Source organism: Wolffia australiana, chromosome 4 (assembly GCF_029677425.1).
Source record: "Wolffia australiana isolate 7733 chromosome 4, ASM2967742v1".
NCBI lineage: Eukaryota > Viridiplantae > Streptophyta > Magnoliopsida > Alismatales > Araceae > Wolffia > Wolffia australiana.
Window position 1 is genome coordinate 6,574,719 of NC_135838.1, and position 18,000 is coordinate 6,592,718.

The window sequence follows — 18,000 nt, forward strand, 5'->3', positions numbered from 1 at the left end:
ATCTCGCCTAGTGAATTCTCATGTTGATCTATTCTTAATTGAATCCCTAATCATCGTTCACTGTGGAGATGATCCGTAGTCACCACTAACTAAATATTCATTGGTAAGTACTGGTATATATTTATTGCATAATCTCAATTATTAATGATGAGTTAAAACCCTAAAATTGAAATTATCAGCACCACATTCTAATAAATCCATATACTTGCATACCTCAACCCAAATATCTATAAGGCTTCAAGGCACATCAAGGCACTGACTCAGAGGTACATACATGGCAAAGGCACAAAATGTGGGGCCTACATGGTCGTAAGCAACACCGTTGGAGATAAGGTAAGGAGTACAATAGTGCATACCTTTATGTGAGGTAATAATAAAAGTCTTCAAATGTTGAAGAGGAGATAGAGGGGCATGTGTCAGAGGATGACACTACTGCTACTGATGACAATGGAAGCTGCGAATTACCGTCATCAAGGAGGATAATATGTAGAGAAGGTGGTGTAGAAATTGATACTTATGAAAAGCTAGAGGGTGGGGAGGTGGAGGCAACTTATGGTACATGAATCATAGTAAATAATGAAGTATCAAGGAAAATTCCACTGATAAATATGATGTAGAAATAGTTTATTGGGAAGATAGATGGAATATTTGACAGAACGGTATACCTTTTTTTTTTAGATTACTCCAGAAATTTGGATTAATTATGTCATTTAAGGCATTTGACTTATAACAAAATACTTTTAGTTTTCCTTATAAGCATGAAGATAATAAGGGTATAATCCATAGGATACTAGTATTTTATAAGAAAATTTTAAGTTTTATCTCTATTTTTAGGTTATAATAATTTAAAATTCAATATAAATTAATAAAATAAAACTAGTGAAAAAAATTCAAAATGAATCTAAAATGATGATAAAATTTTAATACTATTTAGCCTAATTTATCCTGATTTTAGAGAATAAGGTTAAGGATTTTACCAAGATTTTTAGCAAGAAATAATAACTGATTCTAATTAAATCACGTTAACTAGCAGTTCATATAGTCCTGGATGACACAGGAGTCATGGTGAGGGTGTGCCATTTTGTGAGTGGAGAAAAGTGATTTGATCTTCATGAATTATGACAGAGATGGCAGCGTATTTGTGCAAGAGAGTGGTAGATAGACAAGTGATGCATGTATATTGTGACTGGTGGCAAGAGAGATAGCGGCGGATACATGCCAGTGAATGGCAGAGTCATTGTGTGAGATGGCGAAAAACTAAGCTATTCTTCATGAGAATAAACTAAGGAAAAAGGATCAAGAAATGATATTTTAAAAGATCAATATTACACTAACCTCATTTTCATGTGCCCAACATGCTGAGTGGTGCTTTCTCCTCCTGGAGTCTTGATGAGATCTCTCCTTCAATCCTTTTCTCATCAAACTAAAAAAAATGACCCTAACATGATTTTAAAAGAGCAGCCCACTCCACTAATAGTAATTATGGAAACAATCAAGGATTCCTTCTTGATAAAGATAGGGAGGGTCTATTTATAGATCAGAGACATGATGGGTAAGAGAGGAAAATAATGAATTACCCTTAAAATTTGAGCCCAAAACTCCTTCTAGATCCTTAGATATCGCAATTTGAGGTTTTTGCACTCGTATTTGGTAATTTTTGCACCTCTGCATCAAATGTCTCGAGTGTGTCGCAGAATCCTCAAATTTTATGAAGATCATGTGTCAAAATCCAGATCCAAGTATATGATCTATTCAAAATTTTGATATATGCCCTTGATTTTTGCATAAAGTGCCGATCATTTGCATCCAATTCCATGTTTTAAAATGTTTCACTGAATATCGCATGTAAATGAAAATAATAATAAAAATGAATTTTGGCGCATGAATATCATATTTTTCCTTTAATCAATTTTTGTGTTTTCAACGCGTTATTGAACATATTAAAGAAAATAAATTACATTTAAATATTTATATATTCTGACTTATAAAATTATTCAATTTATGAATTTAATATCAGAAATTTCTATAAAATACCAAAAAACAGCAAAATTAAGAATTCATTATAAAATTAATATTTATTTTAAGAATAAATAACATGAATTTATGATCATTTATGAAAGTAAACATGTAAAATACTTGAAATTTCTACTAAACATATCATGTTATTTTTTATTATCAGTTAACCAAAAACCATGAATTTAGGAGAACAGGGTGAAAGTTTGGAAAATAGGTGGAATATAATGAGGAATAAAGGCAGAGGAAAAATAAATAAATGGGGAAGATGGTAAGATGGTAGGTAGATCATGAGGTAGGTAGTAGTCACTTGGGCATCAAACCAAAGATGAATGACAACTTTCATCGCGATAAGAAGACTGTAAGTCATACTAATAAGGTGATGTTGCTAATGTTTGCAATGTTTTTTATTCAGACATAAACGGGCAGGTTTTTTGATGTATAATTCCATGATGCAACTGACATTTCCAAAGAGGCTGAAAATATGGATATGAAGCTATGACGACCACTCCCAAGTCCTGGGATTTATATATGAACTAGGTCTTTGAATATTTTATTTAAACTCCACCACACACACACACACCCCCAATTGTTTCACCCTTCAAATTTTCCCAATTTCAATTATCAGAGTGAAAAACCTCTTTATAATCTAATTGGAATCCATTTTTGATATATCTAAAGTGAAGGTTTAAGTGGTATGAATCTTGGAGGAGGAGATCTGGATGAGAAGCGCCAAAGTTCATAAAGGGACCCCCTCTACATAGATTTGCATGGTCTTGCACCTTTTCACTCAGATTATTCATTTATTTTTGTGAGGTTATTGTTCAGGTGGATAGCATGGATCCATCATTTTTCAATACCCTGTCCAAAAACTCCCATCCAGCAAAAGGTACAACATTTTTTGTACACCTCATGCTGCAAACCAATTTTGATGTTCGCAGTGAGCCATCTCCTCCAATTGTCATTCACAGATTTCAAATTCAGGTTAAGTTTATGGTTCCCAAGTTAAGTCGACTAAGTCACCAAACCAAAGAAAACTGATTCGACCCAAAGCAATCAGAACTGGAACATAATATATTATAAAAGTTTCTTCGCTCTTAGAAAATTCTCAATCATTCCCAGAAGGTCAAATATCTTATTTAAAAATAAAATTAATATTTTTCAATGATCTATAAAATAGTTTTTTTCACTGAAATTAATTAATCATAAACTAAAAATCTAAAAATATATTTTATAGAAAATTCAGTTTTTAATACATACTCTCTTGAATTTGACCCTTAATCACTTCATTATTTGTAAGTGAGTTATTATGTCTTTCTATTAATTAAAAAATTAAAATATTATATTAACCCTAATTTCAGTTTTATCAAGTTTTAGGAGGGCATGTTGGCAGGTGTACTAACAAGCGCACTAGAGGTGCATATGCAGGTATGTTGAGGGATAAATTAAATGCTCAAGGCTGTATGACTCAAATAGGTTATTGGTTCAAATAGCAAAGGTGCTTTTGCATTGGAGGGACAAATATAGGTTTGAATCTATCTACCTAAAAATTTGCTAGTATTTTTTTACTGAGATGGGGGGGGGGGTTGGTAGGTACTGTGGCAAGGCACACTGATGTGGCATGCGGTGGTAGGAGAATGATTTGGCACATGGAAGATGAAGAGGGGAAGGGTGACATTATAGGAGTGATTTATGATTGAATTTTCAAGAGCTAGGGAATAATAATTTGGCTAGGTAGGTAGGATGGACTTATGATGTATCAAGGAAGGTGATATGGAAAAGGAATGGGACACTTAAAAAATAATATGTCATGGAAGGTGATGTGGTAAGGAAGGATGATATGATAGGATGGGATACTGTTGTAGAAGGGATGATTCGGAAATAGGGTGAAGCAAAAGGGGCTAATGATGAACTCAAATTTAGGGTGTTAATTTTTTGTTGGTATTTGAGTTAATCAATAAATATTTATAGAAATTTACTCAAAAATTAATTTGACTAGTTAGTTATGAGCAAGGGTTGTCTCCAAAGGGAATGAATATTAGGGTGTAAATACTCTTTGAATGATGATTCAAAAGGGATGAAAGGAGATACATATGAAATAGAGGATTGTAATGTGATGAATACGAGGCGGTTAGAGGGTGATAATAACTATTTGATAAGGATGATATGAATAATAATATGAGGAATAGGCAGGAGGAAGTGGACAGATAAAATGGTAATGATATAATACGAAAGATGAAGGCATGAAGTGATGATAAAAGTAGAAGATGAATAAGCAGATAAGGCGATGAGATGGGTGAATGGATGTGGATGGATGATGGTGAAATAGAATGGTGGAAGAAGAAATGATAATTATTTAACCAATGGATGTGATGTAAGAATGGATAGGTGGTAGTGAGATGGAGAAGATGATGATCGACTAGATGATTTAGGGTTTTTATATGAGATGAAGGTGATGAGATTGAGATCAGAGATAGATGTGTTAGGGTGAGATGATGGAAGATGGGAATGAGAATGAGATGATGAGCAAAATACGTTTGTAGATCTAACTAAAGAGATGTGAATGTAAGGCAAGAGACTAGCATTAGATCCCCATGTTCTGCTGGGATCAAGTTCTGATGCAAATCATCATCTCCACTTCTCTGTTGATCTTCTCCAATCAATCAACACCAGGAAAACCTTTATGGAACTTCAAAACCCTCCCTCTCTTTCAATCAGCTTCTCTATGAGGAAGTGAGTTCAAAGATAGTTTTTGCATAAATCAGAGGCTCTATTTGTAGATCCAAGCATATGGATGGAAAGGGGCAGGAAAAAAGGAAGTTCCATGCAAAATTTCAGCTCGAAACTCCTTTTGGATCGTCAGATATTGTCACATATTCAAAATTTAAATTTTTATCACTCTCAGCCTTCTGATTTTATCTCTCCTACGATTTCGAAAAAGTCAAAAAGACATTAAAGAATTCCAAAGAAACAAATATTAATTCATAAAAATGTTATAAATATATTGTTTGAATTTAAAAAGTGATATCTCTTCGAATACAATGACAAAAAAATCAGGAAAAATTATATTCCAACTCAAAAAATTATGTTCTTTAAGAATTTGACTCACAGAAGTCATTAAAAATACTTAAAAATTCATAAAATTCAAAATATCATTCTAAAATTAAATTAAATCATTTTAGGTTTGATGACACACATATATAATCAATTTAATGCAAATAAACATGTAAATATAGTGATGTTATCCTACTAAAATGCGCTTTATCAGCTAATATGGTACAAATACTCATGGAAAGGATGAAGAAATGGCAGATCAACTATTATACATGCAATCATACAAATTTTAAGAGTTTTTGTGGAAAATTATAGTTCATATTAATTTCTTTTTAGTTTATAAGTACATTTCATGCATTGATTGGTTCATTGTATACATTTAACATTTTCTACAGTATGACTTTACCATCCACATCACCGTGAGAAGAAAGAAGCAAGAGTAAAAGGGGGGAGGCGACTTCTTGGCAGCCAATGGCTAGCGAGCACATCAACACTCAAGCTAGTCATGGTTGCAACTTATGCCGTAGTGGCTAGGGAGTGTGGATGCTCTAGCAGGCACAACACCAAGGTGGCAGGGCACAAGAAGGTGTTGGGTTCTATGCTTTGGTTTGTCCATGGAAAAACATGTTCCATGGATGCGAAAGCGTGGTTGATCGATTCTCAATTGATCTATAAAACAAAACATTTGTAGTACCTTTTGGGGAACTTGTTCCACCCTTGACTTTGCCGCTCAGAGATCAGTCTAAAGCCGTTCACGCGTCCAGCCTCTAGAAGTGTCCACGCGATCACTCGGCGCTTGGATCTCCACGTCTTCTTCTTCAACTCTTCTTGGAAATCTAGAAGATCTCCTCACCATGAAGACATTCTTCCTTGGATGAGTGGAGAAGAGAGTGGAGAGGGGGGAGGCTCTCAAATGGGGCTTGCATGGGTACTCCAAAATGAGACCCCTTTCCCTCTTTATAATTCACTCAAGGTTTTTCTCAAAAAACCCCCAAAGTAAAATATATCCACCAATGCCCTTATGACCTTGTACGTGTGACCCTCTTGGCCCATGTATCGTTCTAGTTAATAACTTTAATGGCCCAATGACATTTATTGACCAACCTTATTAATTAACTGTATCAACATATAGATTAATTAAATAAGGATTGATTTCACCCAATCGATAGGTTAAGTTTCCAGCACATGGGGTGCCAAGCTACACCTCGTGCTCTAGAAGATACTGAGTAGTCTCGAACTCTCTCATGGAACATTTACCGTCATCGGCTACCGTATATGTATAATGCATCATCCGCGCAAGACCCTCAAATGACTTAGAGTATGGTTTATCGTAAAACCCTAATCCATCATTCGATTAGTACTGATGCATAACAGGGATCATTGGAGAACGCCTTCTCCAATATCCTCACTACCCTGGCCAGGGATTTTTCTGCATCGTCTTCCTCGAGTCGATCTCCTCTTATACCGAGGGCGGATGATCCCATCTTGATCGCTCAATCATCTCCTTAAGCTTCTTACTACATCTGATCTATAACTTATTTGAATCCCGTGATTAGAGGCTCGTAAGTCATAGTCAAAATGTAGTCGTCCACTCACGAGATGTCCTTGGTGTCTCAGGTCAGTGGATCACTTATACAACCGTGACTTGAATCAACCTGATTGACGTTTACGTATCATACCATTCAGGGATTCATACGGATCAATTTAGTGAACTCTTTCTCCAAAGAGCGCCCACTATCTGTCCTTAGTGTCGCCACACTAATAGCCACAGGATCAGCTATACTTATGAAATAAGTAGGATCAACTAGTGTTATTTTGTCCGAATAATTCGATGTCCGTCTCGACTATCCATTGAATATGAATATTTAGAATTCATGTTTAAAGACTAGTGATCATTGTATTATGATCTCATCATAATTTACTAAGACATTGCACGTATTCATGGACTTCATTATAAACATCACATGGAATAATAATGAATGTAAATAATTTTATTCAATGGACTTAAATAAACATGGTAGTGTGATTGGCTTGATGGCCACATAATATCCATCAGAAGGGCCCAATAGGATCTCCCAAAGAATCCAATGCATCGGCCATGGAGCCCAATCTCACATGAGAGGTTCATTTTATTAATTCAAAAGACATCCGATTGAGTATTTAAAGCGACCATGATTCTTTTGTTTTGTAATATGAGATTAACCGATGTGTTTTCTTAGTCCTAGAGTAGGTTGGACAGATGAAGATAAAGATATAGAATTTGGGCCTGTTGGGATGTGGCCATAGAGAATAAAAGACACCAATAATGATCGAGCTTTGAGCGAATTCAACCCAAAGCCGGGGTCGAAACCCACTTTTAAGATGTGCGTTATGATCCCAACCAGACTTATTGGATGGTGATATCAAGTACCCTAAGCAAGATTCTTTTCTTTTATGCGCCACTTTCCCCTTATTTTCTGACTGATTGTATATTAAATAATACAATAAATAATAAATTAAGTCCACAAATACATTTATATTCACTATCATATTATCCAATCTATCCCCCTTTATCATCTATTGATACATGTAAATAAGTCTTAATCCCTTCTTATTATTCCTCATTATTAAACCCATTCCTCTATATTTAATGTCTCCTCTATCTTATTAACAAATAAAAATAACTTTTCTACCATTATCTAATTTTGTGTATTTCTTATATTCCTATAATTAATTCTTCTCTCCACTCTTACCATCTTTCCCTATCTTAAAAATCATAAACAGTTCCTCTTTACATACTATTATTTCTATTAGTTCCCTTCTACCCTTACTCCAGTTTTTGTCCTTTTTTATGATATCATCTTTATCCATACCTTTACCCAATTACTCTAAAATTATTCTCATAACACTATCATCTTTATTATTACTCTCTCGTTTATTCTATAAACACTATCACCTCTTATTATCCCTACCATCATAGTATCATCTTATTCTCTCTATTTTTAAATACAAAAACATAAATCTATCTCTAAGTAGCAGTCCTAGTGGAAATGACCTTACTTATCACTAGATACCTCCAAGTGATATTAACAGATATTCAATATCTGATTTAAACAAATTAAAATCACAATGACATAAAATTAACACCTTTTGGCCAAGTATCAATCTAATAAACTACTTTAATAGCCCATTATATAGAAAATATTACTAATCAATTATAAACTAATTTATCAGGACTAATTTTAGCCCAATCGATAGGTTAAGTTCCAGCCCATGGGTTGCAATGCTACATCTGGTGCTCTAGAAGATAGATAATACTCAATGATCTCTCACATCGAAGCATTACTACATCAGCAACCATCTATGTATAATCATCTTCGTGTACTTCATCCATCAAAGACTCCCAAATAACTTGGGGCATGGCTAACCATGTGACTTTAATCTAAGATTACATTTAGCACTGATGTGTAACAACATCATTGGATACATCTTCTCCAATATCTTCCTACATTAGCTAGTAATTTAATGCATCTTCTTCTTTGAGTTATACCGAGGGTGGATGATCCCATGTTGACCACTGAATCATCTTCGTGTACTTTTTCTATACTATCTTTTTAGAAGAATAATATGAATCCCGTGATGTCAATGAAGTATGCCATCTTTGTCAACGATGAAAATATGACAGTGGAATATCGTGGATAGACAATGATAAGGTCGTTGTCATCATTAGTCAACGAGCTTTTAGGTGTGTGGCGGCGGGTTAGGTTGTTTGGTAAGCTGCAATTGGCTTTTTTTAGTGAGGAACTGACGACAGAGGATTGCAACTTGAGATTTTCTTTGCTAACTCTGCCAACACTGGATCATGAGTTATGAGTCACGACCGACGATGACGAATGAGGAAAGGGAAACTTTGGGAGTTGTGGGCGTTCCTTTTTCTGCTACGACAGATGTCCACATAGACACGAACAATGATGAATTTTAGGGACTGTACAGACGGGCGACCTCAACATTGATGCCCGTTGATGATGACACCATTGTCGTGATTACATCATCATTCGTCTATGTCAGCGCCACACCTCATTCTCATCCAGACATGTTAATCCCTTCCTCCTAACAGAAATATAATGAAATCCCTTACCAGATCTCGTTACATTGCGCCCGGTACAATCTTCAAAGTAGGGTTGGTCTGTTGGTGTGACCGGTGCGATTTTAGGCCGATGTTTGGTCAGGTTCGATGTTTCTGACCGCACATCGGACAGAGTTATATCAAACCGCACATCGGCCACAGTCGTGTGCGGTGCGAATGTGCAATTTTGGCCCGTCTTTTTCTTAAGTTTTGAATAAGGGTCTGCGGGCTGCGGCGACCGTCAGACACTCCTGCATTCGGGTCTCGGACTGAATACTATGACTCGCTTCGTCAGTCTCCATCGGTCTGGCATTCACTCGGTCAGTCTCCGTCGGGTCTCCACTCTCTCTCACTCTCTTCCTCCGTCGGGTCTCCACTCTCTCACTCTCATTCTGAGTTTCTGACCGTTGCTCCGGGCCTCCGGCTGAAGACTGAAGTTCGGATTCCCTCTTCACTCTCAGTCGACTAGTTGACCCTCATTTTTTTCATTATTATTGTGCGCCATCCCTTTACATTCAAATGTACGGTCTGATTTCATCGCACAAATTTGGACCGCACATCGATCTCTTTTGTGTGATCGAAAAAATTGCACATCGACCGAAAAAATCAGTCCGGACTGCACAACCTACCCTACATCAAAATTAGCCCGAGTACTCCATTTACAATCATCTCGTTGTAGATTCCGTCATCCGTTCCATCCAACCCAATGACGAGCAACAAGACGGATGACTGAACGGAAGGCCCACCGAGTCCCGTTCCGTTCGTCCTAAACAGTCATCCGTCATCCATCCCCCAAACCTTATTAGAAGAACTTAATTTCCTTCTCTACTGGAATTGAGGAGAAATTGTAGAATTGGGCTTGTCGGTGATCTCTGTCTTTCCCAAGGAAGAGATCCGCCGCGCTCGAATTTGATCTACTACGAATCAAGCAAAGATCGGAATTGGCTTCCCCTCCTACGCGGTTTCTGTCGCTTCCAGCTCCGGCGATGTTGGCTCGCTTGTGCTGCCTTCTTTTCTTTGTGGGTCTGGTCACCTCCAAGACAGTGAAGAGAGATGGTAACTAATCCCTTAATCTTGTGTTGATTGGGATACCATTCTGCGTCGATTTTTGAAAATTTCGAGTATTTTAGGCTTTTGGGAATGGGTTTTCTGTCAGCTAGTCTGGTGGGGAGATTGAACTGATCTTTATCGGGGGCAAGTGCTGGAGATCTAGTTGGATCTACTATTTTTTTCGGAAAAATAGAATTTTTATTCTATTTTTTTGGATTTTTTATTTTCGTTTTAATCAATCCGTTTTGTGTGAGAGCTTTTGCTTCGGAACTTAATCGATATAGTATACATTTTCTCTTTCAGATGTTCATGCAATATTGCTCTCTTAGAGGTATACTAATAGAGGAACCTTGCATGAACATCTTGAAGATAAAATTAGGGGAAAATTAATCTAGCATCTTTGGGGGTATCCGTGGGTGAGTTCTTCACGAGATTAACTTTTGAATTTGGTGTATCGGGATAGTGTTTCCGTCTTCTAATAAGTTAGAGAGATTGGACAGGTATTTCTCATATTATCGTAGGCCAGTGAAAGAGGTTTAGCTCTATCCATTCTTTCTTAATTTTGTTGGGTTTGTTTTTCCTTAAAATCAACCCAAGTTTGTATGAAAAACTCATGGTGGAATATAATCGAGAAAGTAGCCAATTTTATCTTCTCTTCTCTTCAACTTTTTTTGGTCGAGATGGATGAATTCTCTCTTGGTGGTATACTAAGATTTTTTATTACTCTTGCATCAACCTATTAAAGAAGAAAAAAAAACAATAAAATATTTCTCGCACGAACATATTTCTAACAAATAGGAGAGCTAGAGTAATTTCTTCAGTGCAAAGAGTAGAATCAAATATCAAATCTTACTAAGTAGTATATTTTTTTTTAAAAAAAATTGCAGCTAATATTCGTGGCTTCAATTTTGAATTAACTACGATTATCGGGCAACATTTATTTTCAGTGAAGGCGTTGAACGAAATAAAGGCGTCACTTGGATGGAGGGTGGTTTATGCATGGGTGGGAGATGATCCATGTGGAGATGGTGAACTGCCTCCTTGGACTGGCGTTACATGTTCTCAGCAAGGAGATTATAGAGTTGTTACAGAACTGTAGGTTAAATAATGATGATCTCTTTGTCATAAAGTCTATTTTCTTTTCTGCCTTTTATCATCATCTTAGATATTGCTGTTGAGGGTCAACTAGTCGACTGAGATAATTAAATACTTCCTATTTTGACTATTATGATTTCCGCTGCAGCCAAGTTATTGTGGGGCGATCTTTTAGGTTCATGTTCGCCAAACTAGCTTTTGTATTCAACCACCTGATTTCTGGGAAATCCTGGACTAAGAATTTCTTCTGTTTGGGACTCTGGGTTAAGAAATATGGTTTCATGGGGCTCTCTCAAAATTAACTTAAACTTCTTAATAAAATATAAAGGAATAAAATTTCAGCTTTTGTCTTACGAAGATCATTGAAAAATCCTCTTACGTTGTGTTATGGGTATTTGAGGTTATGTCGGTTGGGGCAACATTTCTCTTCATTATGTCAGTTTTTTTCTGAATTTTTCCTTACTTAATTGCAGGGAAGTTTATGGGGTTTCCATTGTTGGCCCTTTTCCTACTGCTGTTACAAATCTTATTGACCTGACTAGACTGTAAGTATTTTTGTTCTTTTTTTGGGAATAAATAAAAAAGCAGATTTGTTTCTAAAAAGTGCGGACTGTCTGAGTCATCAGTATGCCTTGTTTAAATTTAATTACTAAAAACAAGGGTAATGTATCATCATTGACATTTTTAACGGCAGGGATCTTCATAATAACAAGTTGACCGGGCCCATTCCTCCTCAGATTGGGCGGCTGAAGCATCTTAAAATTTTGTATGGCTCTCTATCCTGTCTACCAGTTGATGTTTGCAGTCACTTATAATGATATCGAGAGGACTTTAACAAATAATCATCGTCTTTGTCATTCGTCCTTGCCAGGATGAAGATGACAATGATGAAATAGTCATCGTCATTTCCTCTCTTCCTCTGGTTGGATGACAATGATGAAGACGGTTTTGTCTCTTGTTTTTGCTTCGAAGGTTCAGAGACGAACAAGAATTAAGAATATGACAATTAACGATAGATGATTAACCTTTTAATTTGAGACCGTCCTTCTCCCCGTGTTAACCTCACTCGGATGATGAGATATGACCAAAAAATGATGATCTTCATCATCATTCGTCTGCAGCAAAAATGGCGCTGATGATTTTATCATTGTCTGCAAACACTATCACTAGTTCATAGATCTCAATGACCACTTGTGTTTCCCCATAGCCAACTCCTTTTGTTTTATTGTTTCAAAAAAAAAAACTCCTTTTGTTTTAATCAAGTGACACAGAAGATGAATTTGATTAAAATTTTCTTTTTCTTTCAACTTTCAGGAATCTCAGGTGGAATAAGCTTCAGGATGTCATTCCCCCTGAAATAGGCGAACTGAAGAAGCTGACTCACCTGTGAGTCATTCTTCTGTCCTGTATTTAAACTCTAAAAATTAAGATTTAATATATGTTTATTAATTATTGCCTCTGCAGGCATCTAAGCTTCAATAATTTCAAAGGAGAAATTCCGAGGGAGCTGGCAAATCTTCCTGAGCTTCGATATCTCTATCTCCACGAAAATCACTTAACCGGGAAAATCCCACCTGAACTGGGGAGTCTACCATTTCTTCGCCACCTGTACGGCATAGATTTTATTTTATCAAACTTTAAATTATTCTCTATTTTTAACGACTTTCTTACCTTTTTCTTTTCCTCAGGGATGTGAGTAATAATCGGTTGACCGGCACTATAAGGGATTTAATCCGGAACACAGGGGACTGCTTCCCTTCCCTCAGGAACATGTAACCTGCCTTTTTCCTTCCTTCCAACACATACATAAATAATTCCTATTAGGGTTCAGTCATGATTATGACGCTGAGGAATTGTAATTGTCATCATGACTTATCTTTTGGCATAGACGAATGACAATGATTATGGAGGATCTTCGAGATCAGATGATGATGACTTCGAAGAATTCATCATTATCCATCCGACGATAATGACATTTATTTTGGGCATTCTCGTCTGATTTCCAGGATTCTACAACATCTTCATTATCATTAAGCCAAGCCCTTCAAAGAAAGCGATCATTCAGTCGAGCTCAAACATGGATGATGATGAATGTGTCGTTGGCATCTTGTTAATGGTGATATTTTTCCACCGGCATCATCATCATCCAATTTCCGAGAATCGTCATCTCCATCACCCTGTCAATTAATCATTAATGGCAATTTCTTCACTGTCACTGTCGATTCCACTTATGGATGACAGAGTTCATGACAAATTCTTCAGCTTCTGACAATTGTAATTTTATGCATTATAGAAAATTAATTTGCTGATCCGTTTGTAGGTACTTGAACAATAACCAACTGGGAGGAGGAATTCCTGAACAGCTGTCCAACCTGACCAATTTGGAAATTCTGTGAGTATCATTTTAGTCTAAGATAAGAAATAAATTCAGGTGCCATACCTATCGTTTTCAACTCTATTTCTTCTCTTCAGGTATCTATCTTATAATAAGATGGGTGGCACAATCCCTGCGAGGATTGCAGACATCCCCAGACTGACTTACTTGTGAGAGTTTGTTCATCGTGCCATCTATCTCGCTGCAATCATGTTGGGCATACATTAAATTTTATTTTGATGGCAGGTATCTGGATCACAATTCATTCACTGGCAGAATCCCAGAGAAATTTTACAGACACGCATTCCTGAAGGAGATGTGAGCTTATCTTTATTATGAGATGACCTCTTTACGCATTGGAAGCTTCGTAAATGGCTGACCCACTGTATTTATTTTTAATCTAGGTACATTGTAGGCAACCTATTCAAGCCGGGGACAAGACCAAAGGGCTCCCACAAGGAATTGGAGGCTACAGAGACTGACATGCTATTCTAGATGAGGAACCTGTACATTGATTTCCTACATTTATATCCCAATTTATGTTGGCTAAAGTTTATGTTTTCTTTATCCTCTGTTTTTCTTTCGAGTCATTGTTCCTTTATGTGTACATAAGAGACGAGTGAACCTGATTTTAGATAATAGTCAAATTCTTTGGAGACATTATCATTAGTTTATGTTCATGCTTTATATGAATCGGTGAGGAATTTTATGAACATCCTCCCCTAATTGAGTAACATCTAAATTGTGTAGAAAAAGAATATATTAAATGTATGTTTGAATGTTGAAGAGATTGGTTACCACCTTGTCTTAATTTCAAATAATACCTCCATATTTTTTATTTTAACTTTCCCATGATAACCTTCTTTGAAATGATGTATAGTTTCACTCCTAGACGAGTACCATGGTCCTTAGGCGTTCAGAATTTGAATGAAAAGTTGGACAGTATCTAAGTTAGATCATATAATAATGCTGTAATAACTCAGAACCTTTTTTTTTCATGGTTTTGCATGATTTGAGTGGCGCATAATTTGTTATTGCTTGATGAAACTTTATCCTAATATATGGAATCAGGAAATGCATAGAGTAAATGGTAAATGGTAATCACCCCTTGCATATCTGGCATGCATTTGAAGCTATGTAATATTTTGAAGAAATGATAGTTTATTCGATGAATGTGAATTATATGAGGTGTTCAATGGAGAAATAGAGTTACATAGCATAACCCCGAGTCAGTAATGTTAGGTGCTCCTAAAATATTAATCCCATAAGCCCTCCCAAACCAAGTTAGGCATGTCCAATTCTTCTCAAAATAGGAAAGAACAAAAATATACAGAACTGACGTTTCTGAATTCCATGTACCAATTTGACTTTGACTTGTAACAAACCCAATTATGACAGAAGTCTGGTTCGTTACATTCCTCATTATTCAGACATCGATGGCTTATTTTATTAAATGAAGAGAAAGTCAAGTGATGTGATTATAACTAATCACTTGAAAAAAAATCAAGATAAATTTTGTGACAAAAATGAATTTGTTGCAAGTAGCTACTAGGTTTTTGATGCATTTTATTAATTCTCATGGTGGATTTTGCTAGTCAACAGAGGTAGGTAAATTAGAAGGGTTTTCCTCTGCAATGTTTCAACTTTTGACCATTCACCTTGATTATTTTCTTGTTTTAGGATTGGCAAATAAAATTCTACCAGCTCTTACACAATTTAGTTTCATTTAATCTTTTCAGCATAGTGAAAAGCCATGCCATGTAGCATGTAGCTTTGTGGAAGTAAATTTAATCCAAGAATGTAAAGCCAAAATTTTGACTTCCCATAATACTCTTTAAATTCTTTTCTTGAAAATATTTACACAGTGTCTTATAAATTCGTGAATTCTCATGAATTCTGTGAACCAATGGGTGAAATACTTAAGCAACAACAAATGAGGGATTACATGGGGCTTATACTGACCCAATGGGTAAGTATAACACCCCCCCCCAAGCTGAAGCACATAAGTTGAACATGCCCAGCTTGTCAATAAGGACATAATAGGATACTCCGTAGAGGCTCTTTGTAAAAACGTCTGCCAGCTGGTCAGAATAATCTACATTTGTGATAAATATGAAACATTATTACATATTCTCATGAACAATGGATTTTGATGTGCTTTGTACACTCGTGAAAAGTAGATTTGCCTACAATAAAGGGAGTTAGTCACCTGGTCGTTTTAATGCATAAACTTGACATGAGTGAGACAAGGCCCAACTTTCCTAATGAGGAACTCAACCAAACCATCTCACAAGAAGTCTTAACCATGGATGAGTCCCTTGCTTGATGTATGCAAGCACTCATAGTGCCCCTTCCCAATGGAAATGATGAAGTTCCTGCATGAACTGGTTGAGAACTCTGACTACATTAACAGTATGGGCAATAAACTGTCAAGTAGATCAGTTTTTTCTATAAATGCTGCAGATATTTGTTAGAATTACTTTTGATAAGTCCAAATTGATGGGTCTTATGTTTCTATTTTAATTTAGACTTATGCAACAAGATTTATAACAATTTTCCTCTTCAATAATTTATAACTAATATAGCTTAAGTATGGATTCGGTACATAGGGAAGCATTAATGAAATTTGAAAATTCTAAGCCTAGAAATGGGAGAAATGAGTTTAGAGGTGAATTTGGAGAGAATTAATTTCTTTAAGTAAATTTGGGGGCGGGAGAGAGAGAGAGAGGGAGAGGGGAGAGAGAGAGAGAGAGGGAGGGAGAGAGAGAGAGGGGGAGAGAGAGAGAGGGAGAGAGAGAGAGGGAGAGAGGGAGAGAGAGAGAGAGAGAGAGAGAGAGAGAGAGGGAGAGAGAGGGAGAGGGAGAGAGAGGGAGGGAGAGAGAGAGGGAGAGAGAGAGAGAGGTGTGGCAGTCCTATATGCCAACAAAGCATCTTTCAATCAAGTTGACTAATATTTCCCATATGAACTAATGATCTTGTTGAGAAACTTATCACTTCTAGTTAGTCATAGGCTTGATGATGGCGAGGGATGATTTCATTGTGATGAACTCCACATCTTTTAAGTAAGAATCTGAAGTGATTATTATACAAGTGTGAACTTTAGAGATAAAAATTATTTTTTATGTATCATGAACTTTAACACCACATTAAGATAATTTTTCAGAGAAAAATCTTCTACCCATCTGAATAAATTAGTGAGTCTGATCAAACTGATTGACACCCAAACTCAAGTTTTGAAATCCTGCCCCACCGTGGTCATGGAACAAGAGGGGACTCTGAGCTGTTCCATACACACAAATGTAATGGTGTAGTGTGGGTTTCATATATGTGGTGAGAAGGTGACGCCAAATGCTAGGGAATATGGGCATGGAATTTTATTCCCTTTGATTTGGGGCTAAGTGGGAACCACCACTTGGTGGACTCATTCATTCAAAAAGAGAGATTGAGAGATTAAATTCTATATTAGGAATTTGAAAATTGCAAATTATCTAAACAAGCCATATAGCTTTTGCATAAAAATACCTATTTATGTACTCTTTCTTAGTTGGCTAGCAAAATGCCTTTGGATTCTGACATGCAAGTCAAAGGTTGGACCGGAGAATCCCAGCTTGGGATTATTAGTGTGTCATTCATCTCATGGGTTCTGCTTTGGTGCCCCTTTATTGGCTAACCTGGCCTTCTTACTTGTCTGTTTACCTTTATGGTCCTGGTTGTTTTTATGATTGAATCATTTTATCAAAGAAAAGTCTGAAAATATAATTTTGACGCCTTTTTATCTTGCAAAACATATCTGGATGAACTAAAAAGTTCCAAATAATCCAAATCATTTGAACAATAACTCAATTTGTACAACAAATGTATATTTTAGAGCTTTAGTTCACGCACGCGTGGATACAAACCGTAATCACCAAATTAATATATATATATAACACATGGCTTGTAAGGTCTTATTATGTATTAGGATGATAATTTATTTTTCGTGACATATGAAAAAGATGTTATCAAATTTGATCTTACCAATACTAAAAGTTTTGATCATCTTAGGAAGACAATATGGTAATGTCAACTCATCATAGTGCTTTAAGTAGATATTTTTTCTAGCATGATAATTTGGAGTTACAGAATGAGCAGACACCTTTTGGGATGTTAAACTAATTTGGAAGATTAAATAATAATCTAAAATGTGGAAATGAATACCAACTGTTAATGATAGCTTCTCCGCATGAAAATTTGGTTATTATTTATCTAAATGCCAATGTATTAAATGTGATGCATCTGTATTACAGCCATGGCTTTGTCACATGTAAGT

General features: G+C 36.1%; 1 protein-coding gene across 1 annotated transcript; it reads left to right on the forward strand.

Moving 5' to 3' along the window:
• Positions 1-10,008: 10,008 nt before the first annotated feature.
• Positions 10,009-14,360, forward strand: LOC144701741 (Leucine-rich repeat (LRR) family protein). Its single transcript, XM_078573486.1, has 11 exons — positions 10,009-10,228; positions 11,170-11,317; positions 11,791-11,862; positions 12,012-12,083; positions 12,632-12,703; positions 12,782-12,925; positions 13,006-13,089; positions 13,638-13,709; positions 13,790-13,861; positions 13,938-14,009; positions 14,096-14,360. The coding sequence occupies exons 1-11, from the start codon at positions 10,159-10,161 to the stop codon at positions 14,184-14,186; spliced, it is 969 nt and encodes a 322-aa protein (XP_078429612.1). The 5' UTR covers positions 10,009-10,158; the 3' UTR covers positions 14,187-14,360.
• Positions 14,361-18,000: the final 3,640 nt, after the last annotated feature.

Coding starts and splice junctions, on each gene's coding strand:
- LOC144701741 (XM_078573486.1), top strand. CDS start 10,159: ATGTTGGCTCGCTTGTGCTGCCTTCTTTTCTTTGTGGGTCTGGTCACC. Junction 11,863..12,011: donor CTTATTGACCTGACTAGACT/GTAAGTATTTTT, acceptor TTTTAACGGCAG/GGATCTTCATAATAACAAGT. Junction 14,010..14,095: donor CACGCATTCCTGAAGGAGAT/GTGAGCTTATCT, acceptor TTTTTAATCTAG/GTACATTGTAGGCAACCTAT.